Genomic DNA, 25160 nt, shown 5'->3' with positions numbered 1-25160 from the left:
TTCACCGTTCTTTTCGAGCTCGTACCATTTCAAATAGACTTTCGAATAGATTTCAAAGATTTGTCTGTTCAAATAAAACGCGATCTTTTTTATTTCCCTATCAGTCGTCCGTTACTGTTCCGTTGTTTCCAACAGATTGCAGATTCGTTTAAAAAACATTTGTAACGAAAAACAAACCCACTCGCAGAAATGTTATTCAATATCGCATTTATAACTTTCATAGACATCCTCCTCTCATTGCTATCATTGTAAACAGATTTAAACTTCGTTTGCAAACACTCGCGATTAAAAAAAAAAAAAGAAGAATTAATCTTAAACAATTTTATCTTGTGTTCCATTTATAATTTTCATAATTGTCTTCCCGACGTTGTATCATTTTAAATGGCTTTTTTCTATCCATCTATGTTGCAGCGAGATCAACGGTCCTAATTACTAAATTGCACGATGTGTTCATACAAATTCACTTTTTATGAACGCGATGAAACGAAATGAAACCTAAGTAGAGATTTGTTTTCTCATCAAGTATAACGAGTTTTATACTTTGGATAGATTGCCTCGTTGTGAGAAGGTCTTAATCGTTTATAATTGCGATTAAGTAATTGCAATAAGTCATATTTTTAAGAAACGTTCTCACATGCTGTCACACACTCTAATTAGAAAAGGATCATGAAACATTCGGTTTATGATATTATTTGTTTGTAAATCTTCCTGCTTCCGGAAACTTTTTTAAATATGAAAATATTTATATACAAAATTAAATATTTTTTTCAATATCAACACTTCTTGCGTTTATGTTGTCCTAGTCAGAATTATATTATTTCGTGTATCCTGTTGCTTTTTATATGATAGTCCTCTCGTTGGCCGCGGATTCGTTATCAAGCCTGAGGCCCTCGTCACTAGTGTCACTATCGACAATAAAGGTACCCCACCCGCGACCGGACGATGGAGAACTCCAACACGGAATCGCAATCTCCCGCGAGCCCTACCCGGGAGGGCGCCTCGAGCTCGGACTCGGAATGTGACTCGAGCTCGGATTCGGATTCAGACTCGACATCAGAAGTGGCATCCGAACACACGTTGTCGGCACGGGATCGTAAGAGTATCGTGCGCGCACTAAAGCGGTCGCTAGGGAAGAACAAGAGGAAGAAGAAGAAGAAGAAGAAAGGACACCGGGCAACCTGGGTATCGCTACCGCGATTCAACCCCGAAGCCGCGGACGCAGATCCAGCCGCCTGGTGCACAGCCGTCGGCCTGCTCATGAGGGACCACCCCCTGAAAAACAGCGCACTGTATTCTGCCCTAAACCGTGCCCTAGAGGGTCCGGCAGCGTATTGGCTTACGCAGATAATGAACGGCGACGAGCTCACCTGGCCAGATTTTAAGGAACAATTCGCCGCGCACTTCGGTGGCCAAGAAGTAGCAGCCGCGTCGCTAATCAAGGTAGCCGAGGAACTACCGCGGGACGGCGAAACACCAGGAGCGTACGGAAATCGTATCATCACCCTCCTGGGGTCGAAGTGGCGAAATTCAACCAGGGAAGAGGTACTCGCCGCCACCGCCCTCCATCTGCTGGGCTCGCGCGATGAACGTTTTAAACGACTAGCGCTCACGAGTGACATCACGTCGGTGAAACAATTCCAAAGAGAAATGAAGCCCTTCCTATACACGGAGTGGCCAACGCCCCCGCCGTGGAGGTCATTAGCGAGCTCCGGAAACAAACGAGGCAGGTCACCCGCCCCCTGCACCAGGTGTGGCCACTGCGGTATTTACGGACATCCGACATTCGAATGCCGCAAGAGGGCGAAGTGGGAACCGAAGAAGGACCCCCGACGCCCGGAGGAAAGCCGACCGGCTGCACCACCAAAAGCGTTGTGCTTTCACTGCCACATGCCGGGACACATCGCGTCTCGCTGTCCATCGCGGCGAGAAGAAAAACATTGCCCCGAGGACGAGCGCCGGGTCGATGCCTGCGTGGTGGAAGCCCCGACGGGTAGACTAAGCCAGCAGGCCACACACGAGGATGTGTAAGTATCAGGATGGCCGAGTCGGAGACGAAAGGACGCCGGGGCCCCTCTGGAACTTCAGGACAACACCCTAACCTTGCAACCTAGAGCCTAATATAGCCATAACGAAACAGTCGCAAGTATCCAAACCGATAGCAATCGTACGTCGATCGGAGGATCGTGTGTACTGAGACACTCGACCGGAGTCTTGTTTCGGTGGCGTCGTTGGGATGACGAGCAGTCTTGCTAGAGAGCTGATCGGTGAAGGAAGTCGAGTGCCTTACGAGCAGGGAGTGGTGCACGTGTGAGTTAGAGCAAGGAAACCTGTCCTCCCGTTGGTCACGGATTCGTTATCAAGCCTGAGGCCCTCGTCACTAGTGTAACTATCGACAATAAAGGTAGCCCACGCGCGACCGGACGATGGAGAACTTCAACGCAGAACCGCTACCTCCCGCGAGCCCTCCCCGGGAGGGCGCCACGAGCTCGAACTCGGAGATTCAGACTCGACATATATATTATTATATATATTATATATACTATTATATCTATATAATATATGTATTTATATCTATAAATATATGTATAAATAAATCTATTTAAAAAAATAAAGTTGACCTTCATATATCGCCAATAATATCGCGTGCGTAAAAAGAAACTAATTACATTTAATTCTTTTTTTACATTTATTTATTTTTCATTATTATTTTTTTCACAACTAATTACATTTAATTATTACATTTACATACATTTAACTATTATTACATACATTTACATACATTTAATTATTATTTTTTTCATAATTATATCTCGTTTGAAATATTTTTCGACATAATTAATTGTTTCAAAAACACATATTCCAGCCTTCTAAATGATTTATTTTGCGTATTATACGAATTATTCCATCTATAAATAAATTGTTCTCTCTACACACAACCACGCACACAGTCTGTTAATTACACGAGTTAATTGTAACATTTTTCTCGATAAGTTGACAGAGCAAGAAAAATGAGCCACCAACATACCTACAAACTCATCTCCTTCAATGCCCGTGGTAGTGCGGAACATATACGGTATATATTTGCATATACTGGCATCGAATATACCGAGGAGAGGATCCCTGAAGAACTGTGGCCTCAATACAAGGATTGTAAGCGTGAAGCATCGATTTTTACTTTCATCGTTCAACTCTCAGATATCTACCATTTACTCAAACTTTTCTGTATATAAAACTTTCGTTTCACGTGCAGGCTAAACTTACTTAAAGTAAAATTTCATACGGAATAAAGTCGAACTTTTCATTAAGTTTTGCTTCCGTAATATCGTGTTTATCGAATACCAACTTAATTCACTTACGATTCTCGAATTTTTGTGTTGCAATCTTTATTGTTTTCAATGAATCGAAGCATTTCGAATATTTTGAGAAAACCGTAAACAGGTGACTTAAAATAGGAATACAAAAATACTTCTACGTTTCTCGTTAATTTAAAAACTTTTTAGGACTTGTCGGAAAAAAGGATAAAAAATTGAAATCAGTTCGGAAATGAACAAGAACATAGCTAAAAAGTCGAAAGAACAAAGCAGACATAAAATTCGATCTTCCGTTGCGACATTTCTATCGTAAATAGTATAATAAAAGTTTTACGCAGCATAGTCTTCGATATAATCTTATATGTCGCTTGCAGATAGAGAAACAAAAAATCAACGTAAGTCTGTAAATCAATCCTGTCGGTGTAAAACACAAAATTACGTTCGCAAGAGACATTCGATTTATATTCCTTGCATTTCAATTTTCATTACAAGAACCGTGTACATTTTCTAATATTTTTTCCGTGTCTGGTATTATCTTTTATCCTTGATTTTAAAAACTTTAGGTTCTTCCCAACAGTCAAAAACACGCGATACCCTGTCCATCGTAATCGTAAGAAAAGAAAAAAAGGAGAAAGAAGACATTTCTGTATTCCTTTACTAGGCCATGTTGATTAAAACCGAAATGATTTCGATTCATCTATTCACAAGAACGCAACGGCCTCGGAAGCTGTGTTGTGATTTCCTATCGATCGTTTCCCTCTACACAATGTTCATATGAGCCATGTTTGTTCTTAGCAATGCCTTATAAAAAGCTGCCTGTGCTGGAGGTAGACGGGAAACCGGTAGCGGAGGCTGACGATGTGGCGCGATATTTGGCGAGGATGTACGATCTAATGGGAAGGAACGAAAGGGATGCGTTGATATGCGACGAGCTCGTCGAGACTCTTGGAGATTTGAAGCAAGGTGAGTAACTGATGAGATGACTTTGCATTTGTCTCACCACAGAGACAGACGTTCAAGAATTCATTGTGAAAAGACGAGTACAAACAAGATACGTATGTCTTTCCGTTAAGCGAATGTTACAGTTTGTTTGCAAAAGTCAGTTTTTAGATTATAGAATCGTAGATAGAATTTAGAGGATAGAAACTTTTAGTAGTCACCTTTAGTTTAGTAAAGTCTTATCGACAATAAGCAGACTACGTTATGATACAACGATTCCAACTGAAGATTTCTATCGACATCACGAATTCGATGGCTTCCAAATTTTCTTCTCTGCAATCTCAGACGCTCAACTCGAAAGAATCTTTTAGATCCCCCGACAAACACTCGACTCAGGTTATCTATTATCGTAATCTTTCTACGGGATTTTTTTTAACTGCGTTGCGTTAACGAATAACGGGATAACATCACGTTTCTCTCAACGCCTTTCAACGTTCTACAACTTTTATTCTTTGCAAATCCCTGTCTCTATATGATAAACGCTGGTTATCCGCGGAAGGAGCGAGGACAACGAAGTGTTACTCAATGATCAAAGACAGGAAGATCCTGGTACGCGATAACGTTACTAATTTCCAATTACGATATGTGTGATTACGTAACATCTGCTGTCTGCATAATGCGTTAACGATCCGCGCGTTGATCGCATAAATATAAATCGAAGGGAATGGAATCGCTCGAAACTCATGCAACTATCCGCAGGTGTTTAAAATCGTGTTTTTACACCGCCAACGTAACGTCACGCCAGTCGAATCGAAAAATTATTACTAGACAGAGAAGGTGAACAAAAAACGAGGTAAATAGGCTACCGATTGAATAATATCATAACGATCGTATCTCTGGTTTTTGCTCGTCTTTTATATTTGTTTCAAATGTATAAAATATAATCGTATCGATATCGTCCACGATTAAAGCCATCCATCCGCCATCGACGAGGAACGAACGATTATATTTTATCATTTATGCGAATCCTTCTCTTCTCTTCTTTCTCTATTTACGCCCCTCGCCTTGTTTCGTACCGCCGATGATTCACAATTCGATGCACTTGAACAGCTGGAACGTCGCAGATTTTTCCGTACGATAACAAACGTGTTTTTGATGGCCTGCTTTAAACCGTGACGATCGCCATGACGTGCATCAATTGTCGAATGATGTAGTGCGACGATACTCCTACGCAACTTTTTTTTACGCTGTTTTTCCCTCTATTTTTTCTTCCTGTGTGTTATCACATGATCATGAGATACCTGTATAGAAGATGCAAAGAGTCTGTGAAGAATTTACAGATATTTAAGATTATCATAATGATTAAGCAAAAGCTAAGACGCAAAATATTGCTCAAGATGTAATTATGTAATATTTACTCAATTTCTAGAAGACTGTTTATATCTTGTTGTTATTCTTGATATGGAGATAAATATAGTATACTTTATTAAGACCTAGATAAAAGACTTTTTTCTCGTTTCTCTTCTCTTACTTAATCACTAAGAGTTATATAACGTTTATTCGATAATTCTGCTTCTCCTGACCTTTCCACAAATGGTTGTTTATATCTCGACATTCTTGGTACTTTTAATCAAATTTTAATAACAGTACTTTACTCGTCAGAAGTAAATAAAAAAGCTCTAAGTAGAAGCAAGGATTTACTTACCTTTCCTTTCTCGAATCTCAGTTAGCAATGTTGTTCCTCTTGAAAGATTTTCCAAGTTTCCAAGACAATTTCCACGCTGGTAACATTGTATATATTTCAAGTATCGTGAACCACAGGAACTTGTTGAGGCAATATTGAAGAAAGCAAAGAGAATGAAGAAATTGTAGGAACTATGAGAGGCTACTCCTTCTTTCACAACTTATTTTCTCTTCGTTTGGGGGGAAAAACACAAATGAACGTAACGGTTGGTTTCATATACGTTTCAGCTATCTGCTACTATCGCATGGAGGAGGATCCTGAAAAGAAGGAAGCGAGGAAGAATCAACTTTTGAACGAAACAATACCATTGTACCTGACTAAATTCGACCAGATTATTGGCGAAAATGGAGGATATATCATTCCTTCTATCGTAAGATTTTTTATCCAAATTTAATGTTAAAATTTTTAGTCTTTGTGCAAACTGGGCCATGTTGTCCATAAAAAATTATTGAGACTTTGTTGCGACAAGACAGCTTTAATTGTTGAGAGCAGAGTGTATCTTTAAAATTCACTCCTGTTAGTTTATGTACAAATGAATTTGCCAAGATTTTCAGCTTTTAGATAATTATTCATGTATCTTCCTCATCAAGTTTGATAGAAATTATTACTATCGTAATCAAAGCAAAGATTAAGATATGTAAAATCATTTCTCTGGATATGACACTCTTGTTTAATGATTGATAAATGATACCATTCGAAATATCATATTTATATAATATATAATGATACTTATAAGTGTAATCACTTAAGTACAGATATCTGAATTTTTCTCACTGTCACTGACATAGATACGTATTATTGTTCCTTAGATTACTTGACCAGTTTATTTCTTTCATCGCTGTGTTATTATATAATAATAATAAATAGTCACATTAAATTAATTTAGTATGATTATGTTGTTTAATAATACGTGTTTCATTGCAAAATATTTAGCGATTGAAGGGCTCATAGGAAACATGAAAGTGAAAGAATACTAGAATCTAGAGTTAACGATTTCAATTTCTTTAACGAGATATTTATCATATTACACAATTCCTGTAAATGTATTTGTAATTATATCGCCGAAGAATTGTATTTAATTAAGCTATGAAGTTGTGGAATCGTGAGAAGGCTTATTTTTATAGAACTGTCTAATTTCCATTCGACATTGATTCAGGATACACATTACTCTTTGTTACATAATACCAGTTTTGTCATTTTTAATTAACAAATACCTCCAAAGGTTGAAGTTTCTAAAATTATCCATTAAATTCTGACAATAAAATAAAAATCCAAATTCTTCCTAAAAAGCTAGTGATCTTTAGTTAAGAGTTCGATTTTTCACATTTTTCAAGGTAAATTAAAAAAATTGTTTAATAGAGGAGGTACAAAATAAATGTATACAAACCTTTTTTCAGACGACTTGGGCGGACTTCGTATTTTCAGCGGCTGTTGAAGATATCGAATATATGTTTGGGGCTTTGGATATATATCCAGCACTTCAAGCATTACAGAAAAGAATTCACAGAATACCAGCTATTTCTGATTGGCTAGGGGACCATCCTACCAACTACAAAGGCTGCCCAGCATGTCAAACACTATACACGAACAGATACCCTAAGCTCAGAGCAAAAGAGGTATCCAACCAAACACCCAGCCCGCTAAAATTCACAACTACCCCAACCCCCTCAACCAGCCAAACACCCAATCCAACCAAATTCATGTCCACCTCAACCTCCTATGCCGAAGCAGTACAAGGCATCCAAAATAACCCGAACAGCCAAAGACAACAGACAGCTAACACAGACAGCTCCTCCAGGCTTGAAAAGCTAATAGACAAACAATCAGAGCAAATAAATCACTTGTTATCGCTACTAACCTTCATCGTGGAAAAATTAGCACGCCCCGACTCAAAATAAAACCAAGGCGCATAGCACTCTGGAACGCCAACGGTCTAGTGCAACACAAACTTGAACTAGAACTCTTCTTAAAACACCAGCAAATCGACGTAATGCTCGTATCGGAAACCCACTTCACCGACAAGAGCTACCTGAAAATAAATGGTTACAAATTCTACCATACCCAACACCCCAGCGGAAAGGCCCACGGTGGCACCGGAATAATAATCAAAGCAAATATTAAGCACTACGAACTTCCATCATTCCAGAAAGACTACCTCCAAGCAACAAACGTAGCAATAGAAGACTGTCATGGCTCAATCATCACCTCAGCAGTATACTGCCCTCCCAGACACTCCATCGCCAAAGAAGACTTTGATAACTTCCTGGACACCCTGGGCAATAGATTCATAGTTGGAGGAGACTATAACGCCAAGCACATCCAATGGGGCAGCAGACTGGTTACAGCAAGAGGCAAAAACCTCTTAAACAGCATAATAAACAACAACCTCAACTACCTCACCACATACGAACCCACATACTGGCCCACTGACACCAACAAAATACCCGACCTTCTCGACTTCTTCATAACTAAAAGTATCCCATCAAGACACGTCCAGATCAACTCCTCGGCTGATCTCTCCTCTGATCATTCTCCCGTGATAGCAACAGTCAGTTCAACAATCATCGAGAATACACCTAATGGCTCCATTCACAACCAACACACCAACTGGCAGCTCTTCAGAGAAGTCTTTACACACTCAACCTCAGCCTTCACTCCACTAAAAACAAAGGAAGAAATCGAAGCAGCCACGGAATACTTAAACACGAGCATAATAAACGCAATCCGCCTCTCCACACCGACAAAGCCATCTAACAGCAAACAAGAATATCCCCAATACATACTAAAAAAAATAGCAGAAAAACGTAGACTAAGAAGAGTATGGGAGACCCATAGAACACCGGATGACAAACGCAAACTAAACAACGCAACTAGAAAGCTATCCAGAACCTTAAAAAACTATAAAAACGACTGTTTCCATAAATACCTCGCCAGCTTATCCCCCACAGCCGACTCCAACTACTCACTATGGAAGGCCTCCAGGAAACTCATCACTGGACTACTCGATACGACGGACCAGATTCGCAGGCTGAAGAGGCACTACCCGCTAGACCTAAACGTTAGATTCATTTAATTATCCAAATTAAGCATATGCACTTACTTATAATACTTATAAATTATACCTATCTATAATAAGTATTAACTTATTGTAAATAAACAGCCATGTCACTGCGCCACGCCAGAAAAATTACTGAAAATTCTCAACGCGAGAATTGATTGTAATTTCAACAAATAAATAAAAAAAAAAAAAAAACGTGCATTAACGTTTTCAAATCCATTTTTTATTTTCAAAGAACATCATATTTGTACTCGGTATTGCCAGTAAGTATCATGAAGAGACGAAACGAGTATCTCGAGTTAAGTATTGTTTAAAATAGTATATAGACATCTAGATATAACATTCAATGATTTTTCCCTCACTTATTGTAAATTATTGATATTGTAAAATTATAATTGTAAAATTATATAGTAAATGATATTGTAAAATTAAATAGTAAATTCACAGGATGTTCAAATAATTCGAAATAACGATAGACCAAAAGCTGTTTAAACGAGACACAAGAATTAATCGTGCATTTTATTAAAAAGTTAAGTACGGATAAAAGAAAGAAAATTTTCGAACTTTTTTCGAAAGAACATACATTTATTATAGAACATACATACATTTATTATATATTGTGTTCTTTCAAACACAATAATACCTTCCATAAAGGAGCACAGCTCAGATGAGACTTTTTATAGTTAAACTTTTAACGTACTCATAGACACGAAATTTTTTTTTTTAAATAGAACTGTTACATTTTACGACACGTATAACATCGAACATTTACCAACATAGCGATGCCAGCGTACATATATATGTAATATCGTGATATAATGTATTTACAAGGAGTGGACAATAGAGATGTTAATCAGACAGAAAAAGACGATTGTTGTTCAACCTGAACTATTCACGCCAAACGTACAGAAAACAGCGCAACTAAATAACTAGATAGCGACTCGACTTTTACCAAAACGCAATCAACACTCTCTCGGCAACGCCACTCGCAAACTCTGTCTCCGCTCAACTCGCACTCGGCTCCTCGACTCACACTCTGTTTCTCGACTGACCCTCTCTGGCCGTTGTCCCATTCTATTGCCTTTTTCCTAGGCCCACCGCATACGTGTTCTGCAGACGCTCGTAGCCAGGGTCACGTAGGTCTTTTCCACGAAACTATGCACTTGAAAAGACCGATGACACATTGATGGGCCCGACGGCGCCTCGGCTCTCGTGACATTGTTCATAGTTCGCCCGATATTTCTTAGGCCTTTCGTCCACGATACTACATTCGGCCATCCTGCAATAACATCTGCCCTCAGATGTTGCCTTCTATCTCGCTGTCATCAGATGCGTCACTTTCGGCGTTTAGGACCCAAGGTTTCATAAAATCGAGGTGTGTGCGGGTCCTTCCTTCGGTACTGCTTCGCACGCTTTCTTCTTTTCTTGTAATTTCGCAGGTTCCCTTCTAGCTTACTTATGTTTCGTTCGGTTAGGCTACAGTCAAGGCAGTTGGATACCACGTGTTCGACCTTTTCGCGTAACCCCTTGAACCAGAAGTCCTTCTTGACCATAGCTTCTGTTTTGGTAACCTCGAAATGCCCACGCTCGTGCGCTTGCCTGACTACTTGAGCCCGCATCGCCTTCGATACTACTATTAGCACATCGTCCTTACACTCCTTATACAAAATATTGTTTCTTACTACCTGCCCATCGGCCTGACTGCACGTTGCGGCGTCCAAAATCCTACAGACTTCAATGTCCTTGTTCTGTGCCCTTCTCAACCGTGCAATCAGCCGGTCTTCACTCTCCGTTACATACATAGTGCTCGGCAGGGGGTTCCTACTCGGAGCATCTACATGCTGCATACTTTTCCCCGGCCGATGACACACCTGATACTTAAACTCGCCTAGTAACAAGGCCCATCTAGCCACACGCACACACAAATCTTTCTTTCTAACTATACCTATCGGACTCGCATACTCCGAGTCTGACGATTTGATGACACCCTCGTTTGTCCACACTTCCATCAGATCATCTTCTTCCTTTCTTTCCGACGGCGCCAGTCTTCGCGGTCTTCGCGCTACCGGCTTGTCGCTTTCCAAAACTACTTTTGCGGTTATTCCGACGTCTCGCTTCTTCTCCGGCCTATACCCCCTAACGATATCTCGAATCGCTTCACGATAATGCGGTTCCTGTACGTATGTTAGGTCTGTTTCGTCAGTCTGTTCTACTACGTTAATTCTAAACACATCCGACACGTCTTTGTTAGTCTGTTCGTCAAGCCGCAAGAAAGTCACTTCGCCCCGTTTAACCCGTAACTCTACCTGATCCAGAAAATCAGTGCCTAACAACAGGCCGTGCTTCGTCAATATTTTGTTTGAAACAACGTGCAAAGTGATTGGCAGTTTACACCCATCAACCGTCATTACCTTGGTGAATTCACCCCAGGTCTCATTGCCAGCGGAACCAACACCGTCGAACTTAAGCTTGCATTTACCTAGCGGTGGTGACCCTAACCCCGCATACTCGTCTGATCGAATGAACGTGAGATCACTACCCGTATCCACTAGTGCCACAAACCTACAATCATCTATTGCCACTTCCTTCACATACTTCCCCTTTTCGGATCTTGACACTACGCAAGTCTCTTTCGGTCGTGCCGTATACCTCGCTGCAATATGTCCAAATCCGCTGCACTCGGAACACCTAACACCTTCTCCCCTCTCCGGACACTTAACACTTAGATGATCCTCACTACCGCAAATGAAGCATCTTCTTTTCTTCATTGCATCTACAGATTGACTGGGCTTCCCGTTCTTCTGGGTTTTAGCCGGCTTCACGATCGACTTTGCTCTGCGACTCTTCTGCTCTTCGTACATCACTAACCTCTTCCTCAACTCTTTGATTGACGTAGCACCGTACAATATAGCCTTATTGTTCTCGTCGTCTATTATTCCATCCACTATGTATTCCACCTTTGCTTCCTCCTCTATGTCCACATGGCTGGCTATTTCGAGCATGCGGTACATGTAAGCCAAACATGCTTCATCACTCTCCTTTTTTGTTTTTTCAAGTTTCTGATGTACTTGCCTACTGTTGACTTTCCTCGAAAATTCTTTCACTAGCCCCCTCTTCAACTCATGCCAAGTCCTGGCATGACACTCGAAGCTCGCAAATATTTTCGCTGATCCCTTCAGCAGCTTCTTGGCGTAGACTGCCTTCTGCCCATCCGACCACATGCACGTATCAGCGACTTCCTCGAACGACTCGAACCATCGTTCGACATTTTCACCTTTGTCGCCACTAAACGACTCTAATGCATCTTCGACGTATCTAAAACTCAGTGTCGAACCAACACATGCCCTTTGACAATATTCATCACGGTCCTGATACACCCTTCGCGTATCTCTTTTGTATCCTCTTGCGTTTTTCTTGTCATCTTCATCCTCACTTTCGTCGTCGCTTTCTTCTTCCGACGATATGTCGTTACCATCCATGGCCGCTTGTAGCCGTGCGCGTAATTCTACTTTTCTTCCCGTCGTTTTTAAACCCAAACTAGCGAGGCGCTCCTTCAACTCCTTCGTATTCATTTTCTCAACATCTTCATCTTCGTTACAATCACGCTCAGCTCTCTGTACGTTTCCTAAATCTCGTTGACCGGTTAGCTCTTCACCGCCCGTCGATCCCTTAGGATACGATTGTCCAGCCCTACACGCCCGATTCAGCCTTGCAATCAGCACTGACCTCGCACCCGATATAGGGAGGTTCATTCGCGCGAGCTTACTCCTCAGCTCCTCCAGCGTCGAACCCTCTTCACCCGACAATCGTTCGTCCCCAACGTTTGCCATTTTTCACACTACACAAACTTAAACAGTCAACGATATCGTCTTTTACCGCACCGCGTACCGGTAAATTCACAACTAGCTCGAATAGCTCTGTTAAACCGTTTCGTTTTCTGTCTTGTCCAATCCCGGACGAGCCCCCAAAAATATGTAATATCGTGATATAATGTATTTACAAGGAGTGGACAATAGAGATGTTAATCAGACAGAAAAAGACGATTGTTGTTCAACCTGAACTATTCACGCCAAACGTACAGAAAACAGCGCAACTAAATAACTAGATAGCGACTCGACTTTTACCAAAACGCAATCAACACTCTCTCGGCAACGCCACTCGCAAACTCTGTCTCCGCTCAACTCGCACTCGGCTCCTCCACTCACACTCTGTTTCTCGACTCACACTCTGGCCGTTGTCGCATTCTATTGCCTTTTTCCTAGGCCCACCGCACACGTGTTCTGCAGACGCTCGTAGCCAGGGTTACGTAGGTCTTTTCCACGAAACTATGCATTTGAAAAGACCGATGACACATTGATGGGCCCGACGGCGCCTCGGCTCTCCCTACATTGTTCATAGTTCGCCCCATATTTCTTAGGCCTTTCGTCCACGATACTACATATATGTAGTGGTGTACTGGTCATCTTCTTTCCACACGTTTTTAGCTTTTTAGCTGTTTGTGTATGGGCGCCTAATCAGCCAATCAGAAATAGCCGGTATTCTATGAATCCTTCTCTTCAATGCTCGAAGAGCTGGATATTTATCCAAAGCTGATGCCCCAAACACATACTCGAAATTTTCAAGGGCCGCTGCAAACACGAAGTCCGCCCATGTCGTCTGAAAAAAGGTTTGTATACATTTATTTTGTACCTCCTCTATTAAACAATTTTTTTAATTTACCTTGAAAAATGTGAAAAATCGAACTCTTAACTAAAGATCACTAGCTTTTTAGGAAGAATTTGGATTTTTATTTTATTGTCAGAATTTGTTTCTTCGACCAATCGCGGGGAGACGTCATCGCAAGGAGAGACGTCAACGGGGGTCGTAAATCCCCGTTACGATTATAACAATCGACACCACGAATTGATCGATCCCCTGATTTCCGTTGAGATAATAGGGGTGATTGAGGTTGTATAACCCTGTGATTCACAGAATTATAAATTATATGTTTCCAGCACTTAGATTACACTGACAGAGAGAGATAAGTAATTAACAACTTGTCGCACGAAGCTAAGATAGATATGTGCGTTAGAGCAGGGCTCTTATAATTAGATTTAGTGTATTAGTGGACGTAGCACTATGAGATTTAGGAGAGGAAATGTATGCTCGACAATACCGAGACCGACTCTCGCGTTATGCTTAGACTGCCCCGTTGGGCATTAGCGTATACTTAGTAGTTGACTTTTCCAACGATGTAGAAGAAGTGAAGTTGAGTGACGATGCTGTGTCGGAGGAAAGCTAAGGATGGGTGTGTCTAGCGCACGGGACCATCGGATTTGTTGGAGCCGATGTTAGTTAAGAGAGTGAGGGAAACAGGTTTCGCTGTTAATTGGTTAACCGAAGGGTCTTAACCACCCTCGAGAGAAAGTGGTTAGTGGGAGGAAGGTTGCAGCGCACGTGAGAAAACTAACTTTCCCTTGTCCCGCCGTGGTAGACAATAGTCTTTAGAAATGCTTCGGACACAGATGTTTGTTTGTTTTGAAGGACCTTAGCAGGCAAGTGACTCGGGTTTATGACGGGTGCTTAAGGATATTGAGGGTACGCCGTACGGAAAAGCGGACATCTGGTGTCCGTCTGGCCCGCGGTGTGTGACCTGGGCCAGGCAGAGAGGCCCGGCGTAACAGAATTTAATGGATAATTTTAGAAACTTCAACCTTTGGAGGTATTTGCTAATTAAAAATGACAAAACTGGTATTATGTAAAAAAGAGTAATGTGTATCCTGAATCAATGTCGAATGGAAATTAGACAGTTCTATAAAAATAATCCTTCTCACGATTCCAAAACTTCATAGCTTAATTAAATACAATTCTTCGGCGATATAATTACAAATACATTTACAGGAATTGTGTAATATGATAAATATCTCGTTAAAGAAATTGAAATCGTAAATTCCGCGGATAACCAGCGTTTATCATATAGAGACAAGGATTTGCAAAGAATAAAAGTTGTAGAACGTTGAAAGGCGTTGAGAGAAACGTGATGTTATCCCGTTATTCGTTAACGCAACGCAGTTAAAAAAAATCCCGTAGGAAGATTACGATAATAGATAACCTGAGTCGAGTGTTTGTTGGGGGATCTAAAAGATTCTTTCGAGTTGAGCGTCTGAGATTGCAGAGAAGAAAATTTGGAAGCCATCGAATTCGTGATGTCGATAGAAATTTTCAGTTGGAATCGTTGTATCATAACGTAGTCTGCTTATTGTCGATAAGACTTTACTAAACTAAAGGTGACTACTAAAAGTTTCTATCCTCTAAATTCTATCTACGATTCTATAATCTAAAAACTGACTTTTGCAAACAAACTGTAACATTCGCTTAACGGAAAGACATACGTATCTTGTTTGTACTCGTCTTTTCACAATGAATTCTTGAACGTCTGTCTCTGTGGTGAGACAAATGCAAAGTCATCTCATCAGTTACTCACCTTGCTTCAAATCTCCAAGAGTCTCGACGAGCTCGTCGCATATCAACGCATCCCTTTCGTTCCTTCCCATTAGATCGTACATCCTCGCCAAATATCGCGCCACATCGTCAGCCTCCGCTACCGGTTTCCCGTCTACCTCCAGCACAGGCAGCTTTTTATAAGGCATTGCTAAGAACAAACATGGCTCATATGAACATTGTGTAGAGGGAAACGATCGATAGGAAATCACAACACAGCTTCCGAGGCCGTTGCGTTCTTGTGAATAGATGAATCGAAATCATTTCGGTTTTAATCAACATGGCCTAGTAAAGGAATACAGAAATGTCTTCTTTCTCCTTTTTTTCTTTTCTTACGATTACGATGGACAGGGTATCGCGTGTTTTTGACTGTTGGGAAGAACCTAAAGTTTTTAAAATCAAGGATAAAAGATAATACCAGACACGGAAAAAATATTAGAAAATGTACACGGTTCTTGTAATGAAAATTGAAATGCAAGGAATATAAATCGAATGTCTCTTGCGAACGTAATTTTGTGTTTTACACCGACAGGATTGATTTACAGACTTACGTTGATTTTTGTTTCTCTATCTGCAAGCGACATATAAGATTATATCGAAGACTATGCTGCGTAAAACTTTTATTATACTATTTACGATAGAAATGTCGCAACGGAAGATCGAATTTTATGTCTGCTTTGTTCTTTCGACTTTTTAGCTATGTTCTTGTTCATTTCCGAACTGATTTCAATTTTTTATCCTTTTTTCCGACAAGTCCTAAAAAGTTTTTAAATTAACGAGAAACGTAGAAGTATTTTTGTATTCCTATTTTAAGTCACCTGTTTACGGTTTTCTCAAAATATTCGAAATGCTTCGATTCATTGAAAACAATAAAGATTGCAACACAAAAATTCGAGAATCGTAAGTGAATTAAGTTGGTATTCGATAAACACGATATTACGGAAGCAAAACTTAATGAAAAGTTCGACTTTATTCCGTATGAAATTTTACTTTAAGTAAGTTTAGCCTGCACGTGAAACGAAAGTTTTATATACAGAAAAGTTTGAGTAAATGGTAGATATCTGAGAGTTGAACGATGAAAGTAAAAATCGATGCTTCACGCTTACAATCCTTGTATTGAGGCCACAGTTCTTCAGGGATCCTCTCCTCGGTATATTCGATGCCAGTATATGCAAATATATACCGTATATGTTCCGCACTACCACGGGCATTGAAGGAGATTAGTTTGTAGGTATGTTGGTCGCTCATTTTTCTTGCTCTGTCAACTTATCGAGAAAAATGTTACAATTAATTCGTGTAATTAACAGACTGTGTGCGTGTTTGTGTGTAGAGAGAACAATTTATTTATAGATGGAATAATTCATATAATACGCAAAATAAATCATTTAGAAGGCTGGAATATGTGTTTTTGAAACAATTAATTATGTCGAAAAATATTTCAAACGAGATATAATTATGAAAAAAATAATAATTAAATGTATGTAAATGTATGTAATAATAGTTAAATGTATGTAAATGTAATAATTAAATGTAATTAGTTGTGAAAAAAATAATAATGAAAAATAAATAAATGTAAAAAAAGAATTAAATGTAATTAGTTTCTTTTTACGCACGCGATATTATTGGCGATATATGAAGGTCAACTTTATTTTTTTAAATAGATATATTTATACATATATTTATAGATATAAATACATATATTATATAGATATAATAGTATATATAATATATATGTCGGAGCGGACATTAGAATTAGGGTTAGGGGCGTGAAACGAATCTTCGTTTGAGTTACACGTTGTCGTTGTGCAATAGAGAAGACATCGGCTAGTGCAAATACGATTATTATAGAGCCGGACAAGTAACCGTGGTAGTTAGGCACTCGAGAAACTAATGACAATGATCCTAGGTTCAATAACGAATCCGCGGTCGACGGGATGATAGATGAACGTACTCACAAAATCTAAGTCGGATGCGTGATATTCACTGGTCGTAAAGGGTTACTCCTCTCATCATTGAGATCGCGAACGAGAATGCCTTTCCTGTCCCGATGATGCCACAGAGGAAAACTATAATGGGGTGTGTCTAAGGACACGAGATCATCGGATTCGTCGAGAAAAGCCTTCGTTCAGAAAGTAAGGGAAATTGGCGTTGCTGCTAATTGGTCAATCTCCATATCGGTGGTTAGAAAAGGATGTTAGCCGCCCTCGAGGGAAAGTTGCTAGTGGGAGACGCCACTAGTTGAAAAATATGTCTCCCCTATCTTCCCGTAGTTGGGACAAAGACTGTTTGTCTGTTTCAAGGACTTTAGTTAACTAAACCTTAAGATTTATAACGGGCTCTCGGGCTAGCCGAACATGTCCTGCGGAGACGCATCGACATCTGGCAATCATCTTACTCGAAGAATAGGGTCTGCACGTGGCGAGCCACGGGACAGAAACCGTTGGAATGTTTATTGTCTCGTGTCGCCCCGAATATTTCTTTTAAGGAGAGCTATAGAATTACTCCATACCTTGTTAGGCAAAACGTTCATCCCGTGACCGCGGCTACGTTCGGCGACTGACTGTCGCCTCGAGCCCAAGCTCATTGTCACGACTCTCGAACAATTACAATCGGGTTGAATAACTACAATTGTTCAATTACAGCTATAGTAGACTCTAGGTTACAATGTTGCGGGATTATCCAAAATTCCAAAGGCTCCGCTGTTCTTTCATCTCCGACATATATAATAATATATATGTCGAGTCTGAATCTCCGAGTCCGAGCTCGAGGCGCCCTCCCGGGGAGGGCTCGCGGGAGGTAGCGGTTCTGCGTTGAAGTTCTCCATCGTCCGGTCGCGCGTGGGCTACCTTTATTGTCGATAGTGACACTAGTGACGAGGGCCTCAGGCTTGATAACGAATCCGCGGCCAACGAGAGGACTATCATATAAAAAGCAACAGGATACACGAAATAATATAATTCTGACTAGGACAACATAAACGCAAGAAGTGTTGATATTGAAAAAAATATTTAATTTTGTATATAAATATTTTCATATTTAAAAAAGTTTCCGGAAGCAGGAAGATTTACAAACAAATAATATCATAAACCGAATGTTTCATGATCCTTTTCTAATTAGAGTGTGTGACAGCATGTGAGAACGTTTCTTAAAAATATGACTTATTGCAATTACTTAATCGCAATTATAAACGATTAAGACCTTCTCACAACGAGGCAATCTATCCAAAGTATAAAACTCGTTATACTTGATGAGAAAACAAATCTCTACTTAGGTTTCATTTCGTTTCATCGCGTTCATAAAAAGTGAATTTGTATGAACACATCGTGCAATTTAGTAATTAGGACCGTTGATCTCGCTGCAACATAGATGGATAGAAAAAAGCCATTTAAAATGATACAACGTCGGGAAGACAATTATGAAAATTATAAATGGAACACAAGATAAAATTGTTTAAGATTAATTCTTCTTTTTTTTTTTTTAATCGCGAGTGTTTGCAAACGAAGTTTAAATCTGTTTACAATGATAGCAATGAGAGGAGGATGTCTATGAAAGTTATAAATGCGATATTGAATAACATTTCTGCGAGTGGGTTTGTTTTTCGTTACAAATGTTTTTTAAACGAATCTGCAATCTGTTGGAAACAACGGAACAGTAACGGACGACTGATAGGGAAATAAAAAAGATCGCGTTTTATTTGAACAGACAAATCTTTGAAATCTATTCGAAAGTCTATTTGAAATGGTACGAGCTCGAAAAGAACGGTGAATACTATAGAAGAAGGATTAATTAAAATTCTTATTAATCTGTACGCTTTGTATATTAAATACCTTGATCGATGCCAAGATAACAAATTATTATACAAAACAGTGAAGTATCCACGTCTGACATTAATATTGAGTATTACCATTACTGTAATTTAATTTTTAACCGATCCTGAAAATTCCTTAGAACGTAAAAAGTATAAAATGTTACTGTGCATTTCAAGATTAAATGCACTGTAATTTAGAAACAGTTATGAAGCGGAAACAAATAATTTATTCAGAATAAGAATTCTACGTAATCATGTTAAAAAAAAAACGTACTTATAACGCGTTTAAACTCCAAATATGTAAAGACAATAAGGGAAAAAAATTAAACGAAGAATCGTATTTTTTGTAAATTCACACAAGATTTTATCCAAAAAAAAATTAAGATTTTTTGAAGAACGTACAAGACGGAACACTAACAATAAAAAAGGGATGTTAAATACAAAAAATAGATTGAAATTTAGATTATGAAATATAAAAAAATTATTTTCGATAGCTTACGTCAGTATGTTGGAGTGTAAACTATAAAATATTCAAAAACTGATACCATTTAGACATAATTTAGAAAATCAATAAATTGCGGAAACCGATAGTTAAAACTCGATACGATCGATACTCCAAAACTCTAATCCTAATAATTACTCAGCAATAATAACCGATAATTCATGTTGATTAATGTTTGAACTCCGTTTTTTTCTGTATGTGTATACAAATTTTGTACAGTTTGATAAAGCGAAATTAAATTATCATCTTTTTGTACTACTTCAAACATTGAGATTTGTCATCTTCAAGGTCGATCACACATAGTTTCAGATTGCGGAGTTGCAAGGGTAATTAATTTTGCAATCGGTTTTCCTTTGATATAGATGTGAATACAAATAGCCATTGATTGACAATATACCGAAGCAATTCTAGTTTAATTTGAAGTCAGTTCGCTGTGGAGTGCCGAAGCGTGCAGACGTGTCTCTAGTGCCCAGCGTAGTCCGAAAACAACACGTGTCGTCCAACCGTCGAAAGTGAACACAGCTAAGTGTCCCTTACCCTTTAGGGAGAAGAAAATCCCACGCACCTAACCCCAACCCGAATACTAGCCTCACAGCCTCACGACTAGTTGTTCATTCCGAATTAACTAGCTCGATGATGGCCCAACAACCGCGACCAGGCTCTCCGGAGCAGACTCGCAGCTACCCCGTGCTACCCCCCCCCGTGGCAGAAGTGTAGCAGAACTCTCCGCACTAACGACGCTAATACTACAAAGAAAAGGAAAATAGAAACAGCAACGCAAATAAACACACACAACAGATTCGCCGTATTGGAATCCTCAAACGACGCCATGGAAATCGTAGAACCGCCACCAAATCAACACTCACAGAGAATCCCCCCTCCCCCACCAATATTTGTGGACGACGTCATTGACATACAGACAATGACCAGGTCCCTAGAGAGAGATATCAGCAAGGAGGAATATAACCTTAAGATAAGCAACAATAGAGTAAAAATACTGCCGACGAACCCAGAAGCTTACAGAAAACTCACCAAGACACTCAGGACCCTGAACGCCAACTTCCACACCTACCAACTCAAACAGGAAAGGCCTTTCCGGGTGGTCCTACGAAACATACACCACTCAGCAGACATAGACGAACTCAAATACGAACTCTCAAAACTCGGCCACGAAGTCATCAACGTAAGTAATATAAGGCATAGAGTCTCGAAAGACCCGTTATCCTTATTCTTCCTAGACATTAAACAAAAGCCGAACAATAAGGAAATCTACAACATCAGTCGCCTAATGAACGCGATAGTAAAGATCGAACCACCGCTCGTGAAAAAAGAAATAGTGCAAAAGGTGCCAAAGGTACAGTCATACGCAGAAATACTGCAACCATACTTTCCGCTGCGTTAAATGCGCAGGCACTCACTCCACTGACCAGTGCGCCAAATCACCGGAAACTCCAGCGGAATGCATCCACTGCCAAGGGGACCACCCTGCCAACTACAAAGGCTGCCCAGCATATAAAACACTATACACGAACAGGTACCCTAAGCTCAGAGCAAAAGAGGTATCCAACCAAACACCCAGCCCGCCGAAATTCACGACTACCCCAACCCCCTCAACCAACCAAACACCCAGTCCTACCAAATTCATCTCCACCTCAACCTCCTATGCCCAAGCAGTACAAGGCATCCAAAATAACCCGAACAGCCAAAGGAACCTTCCCCAAAACAGTGTCCCCAACCCACCTAACACAGACAACTCCTCAAGGCTTGAAAAGCTAATAGATAAACAATCAGAGCAAATAAATCACTTGCTATCGCTACTAACACTCATCGTGGAAAAATTAGCACGCCCCGACTCAAAATAAAACCAAGGCGCATAGCACTGTGGAACGCCAACGGTCTAGCGCAACACAAACTTGAACTAAAACTCTTCTTAAAACACCAGCAAATCGACGTAATGCTCGTATCGGAAACCCACTTCACCGACAAGAGCTACCTGAAAATAAATGGTTACAAATTCTACCATACCCAACACCCCAGCGGAGAGGCCCACGGTGGCACCGGAATAATAATCAAAGCAAGTATTAAGCACTACGAACTTCCATCATTCCAGAAAGACTACCTACAAGCAACAAACGTAGCAATAGAAGACTGTCATGGCTCAATCACCACCTCAGCAGTATACTGCCCTCCCAGACACTCCATCGCCAAAGAAGACTTTGATAACTTCCTGGACTTCTGGGCAATAGATTCATAGTTGGAGGAGACTATAACGCCAAGCACATCCAATGGGACAGCAGACTGGTTACAGCAAGAGGCAAAAACCTCTTAAACAGCATAATAAACAACAACCTCAACTACCTCACCACATACGAACCCACATACTGGCCCACTGACACCAACAAAATAACCGACCTTCTCGACTTCTTCATAACTAAAAATATCCCATCAACTCCTCGGCTGATCTCTCCTCTGATCATTCTCCCGTGATAGCAACAGTCAGTTCAACAATCATCGAGAATACACCTAATGGCTCCATTCACAACCAACACACCAACTGGCAGCTCTTCAGAGAAGTCTTTACACACTCAACCTCAGCCTTCACTCCACTAAAAACAAAGGAAGAAATCGAAGCAGCCACGGAATACTTAAACACAAGCATAATAAACGCAATCCGCCTCTCCACACCGACAAAGCCATCTAACAGCAAACAAGGATATCCCCAATACATACTAAAAAAAATAGCAGAAAAACGTAGACTAAGAAGAGTATGGCAGACCCATAGAACACCGGAGGACAAACGCAAACTTAACAACGCAACTAGGAAGCTATTCAGAACCTTAAAAATCTATAAAAACGACTGTTTCCATAAATACCTCGCCAGCTTATCCCCCACAGCCGACGCCAACTACTCACTATGGAAGGCCTCCAGGAAACTCGCACGCCCCCCACAAATAATCCCACCTATCCGCCGTCCGCAAGGTGGATGGGCGCGAAGCCCTACAGAAAAAGCCGACCTGTTTGCTAAACACTTGTCAAAAGTATTCAAACCCCATTCCCCCAAAGCCGCCGCGGACGTTACCGAATACCTGCACACCCCCTTCCAAATGTCCCCTCCTATCGAACCCTTCTCCTCTGCAGAGACTATAGAAACAATCAGTCGCCTAAACCCCAAGAAAGCAGCAGGACACGACCTAATAAGCAATAAAGCAATCAAGGAACTTCCCACAAAAGGGATAGCACTCATCACATCGATTTTTAATGCTATCCTTCGCCTGGAACACTATCCTAAGGCCTGGAAAATCTCATTGATTACCCTCATCCCTAAACCCGGTAAACCGATATACGAAACCTGCTCCTATCGCCCAATCAGTCTTTTACCTACCCTGTCCAAACTATTCGAGAAGATGCTCACGAACCGACTCCTTCCAATCCTAGAGAACTTGAAAACACTCCCAGATCACCAATTCGGCTTCCGAAAACATCATTCTACAGTAGAGCAAATCCACCGCTTAACTCATACGATCAGCCAAACACTCGAAAAGAAAAAATATTGCTCAGCGGTTTTCCTAGACATCCAACAGGCAATCGACAAAGTATGGCATGAAGGGCTACTATACAAGATTAAAAAGATCCTACCTCACCCCTACTACTCCATTCTAAAATCTTACCTAACCAATAGACAATTCATGGTTAAATGCCTAGACGCCACTTCCGCAACATTCCCAATAGAAGCCGGCATACCCCAAGGTAGTGTCCTCGGACCCCTACTGTACTCCATCTACACTGCCGACCTACCCATATCAAACGATATAACAATAGCGACATTTGCAGACGACACAGCGCTATTAGCTACCCACGCAGACCCGGTAATAGCCTCATCCACTCTCCAGCGAAGTCTCGACTCCATGGAAAAGTGGTTTCACAAATGGGGCTTTAAAGTCAACGAAAAGAAATCCTCACATGTAACCTTCACGCTCCGAAAACAAACCTGCCCCCAGGTCACCATCAACAATGCAACAATCCCTAGCAGGGACACAGTCCGATACCTGGGCATGACCCTGGACAGGAGACTAACGTGGAAGACACACATCTCAGATAAAACGAAGCAACTAAAGGACAAACTAAAAAAACTATTGGCTCACAGGCCGACGCTCCAAACTAAACATACAGAATAAAATTACCCTCTACAAGACCGTAATAAAACCTGTCTGGACCTACGGAATCCAACTATGGGGAACAGCAAGTAACTCCAACATTGAAATACTCCAACGCTTTCAATCGAAAACGCTAAGATCCCTAATTGACGCACCTTGGTATGTAACCAATGAAACAATACACCGCGACCTCAAGATACCCACCGTCAAAGAGGAAATAGCAAAATATAGCGACAGATATAGCAAAAGAATCAACAAACACCGAAATCCCCTAATCACTGGACTACTCGATACGACGGACCAGATTCGCAGGCTGAAAAGGCACTACCCGCTAGACCTAAACGTTAGATTCATTTAATTATCCAAATTAAGCATTTGCACTTACTTATAATACTTATAAATTATACCTATCTATAATAAGTATTAACTTATTGTAAATAAACAGCCATGTCACTGCGCCACGCCAGAAAAATTACTGAAAATTCTCAACGCGAGAATTGATTGTAATTTCAACAAATAAATAAAAAAAAAAAAAAAATTTGAAGTCATCGATCCTTTGATATTTTTGGAAGAATAGTAAAAGTACAGAGAAAACAAGAAAAAATGGCGTTAACTAAAAGATAGCTCCAATGTATCTCATAAATATTATCTATATATCATTTGTAAGATGTAAGTGACCAAGATATCGAATTATACAAAAATTGTATGTAATGATTAATACTTGAACGTTACTTACATTTATGTACATGAAAATTTGATCTTTTATTAACTAAGTTATTGATCGACAAAATGACTTCCTACATAATTCTCCGCTTGAACTGAAATGCATATTTTCTTTACGCAAGCCTTATGTGTAGCTAGCAACGAGCAAACAGATTAATTACTTTACACACGGTCGTATCTTGTTTGCTGTAGGCGAGTTCTCTCGTGTTATCAACGAAGTACTCAACTTTAAAGCGATAACAGAAGAACATTATTGTATCGATAAAAATCATGCTTTTTCCAAAGAAATATGTAACTCGTATTTTTTTTAAAGCAACCCTCATAACGTATTGAATAAAATAATCATACATTTTTTTTTGTTCAACATTTGTAAAATACGATATTATCAAGATCACCAAGGAGGTAATCTTCAATTCTTAATGAATATAATAAAAAACATAA

The 25160-nt window shown here is 40.2% G+C and overlaps 2 protein-coding genes and 1 long non-coding RNA gene across 3 annotated transcripts; 1 reads left to right on the top strand and 2 right to left on the bottom strand.

Annotated features, from left to right (window-relative positions):
- The first annotated feature begins 3000 nt into the window (after positions 1-3000).
- LOC117214637 (hematopoietic prostaglandin D synthase-like) lies at positions 3001-9544 on the top strand. The gene is made up of 5 exons (XM_033460833.1): positions 3001-3150; positions 4107-4274; positions 6222-6364; positions 7392-7610; positions 9500-9544. Exons 1-5 carry the CDS (start codon positions 3009-3011, stop codon positions 9542-9544), a joined length of 717 nt encoding a protein of 238 aa, XP_033316724.1. The 5' UTR covers positions 3001-3008.
- Positions 5032-5708, bottom strand: LOC117214635. The gene is made up of 2 exons (XR_004488913.1): positions 5669-5708; positions 5032-5573 (listed from the first exon to the last, which is right to left on the bottom strand). It is a non-coding gene; the product is annotated as an uncharacterized LOC117214635 (long non-coding RNA).
- Positions 9545-13519: 3975 nt separating the features above from the next.
- LOC117214634 (probable glutathione S-transferase 6) lies at positions 13520-15730 on the bottom strand. Its single transcript, XM_033460831.1, has 2 exons — positions 15516-15730; positions 13520-13708 (listed from the first exon to the last, which is right to left on the bottom strand). Exons 1-2 carry the CDS (start codon positions 15679-15681, stop codon positions 13671-13673), a joined length of 204 nt encoding a protein of 67 aa, XP_033316722.1. The 5' UTR covers positions 15682-15730; the 3' UTR covers positions 13520-13670.
- Positions 15731-25160: the final 9430 nt, after the last annotated feature.

This window comes from Bombus bifarius, unplaced genomic scaffold (genome assembly GCF_011952205.1).
Source record: "Bombus bifarius isolate JDL3187 unplaced genomic scaffold, Bbif_JDL3187 scf7180000009241_frag, whole genome shotgun sequence".
NCBI classification, from domain to species: Eukaryota; Metazoa; Arthropoda; class Insecta; order Hymenoptera; family Apidae; genus Bombus; species Bombus bifarius.
The sequence above is the reverse complement of the archived record's forward strand: the minus strand, read 5'-3'. Positions and strand labels throughout refer to the sequence as shown.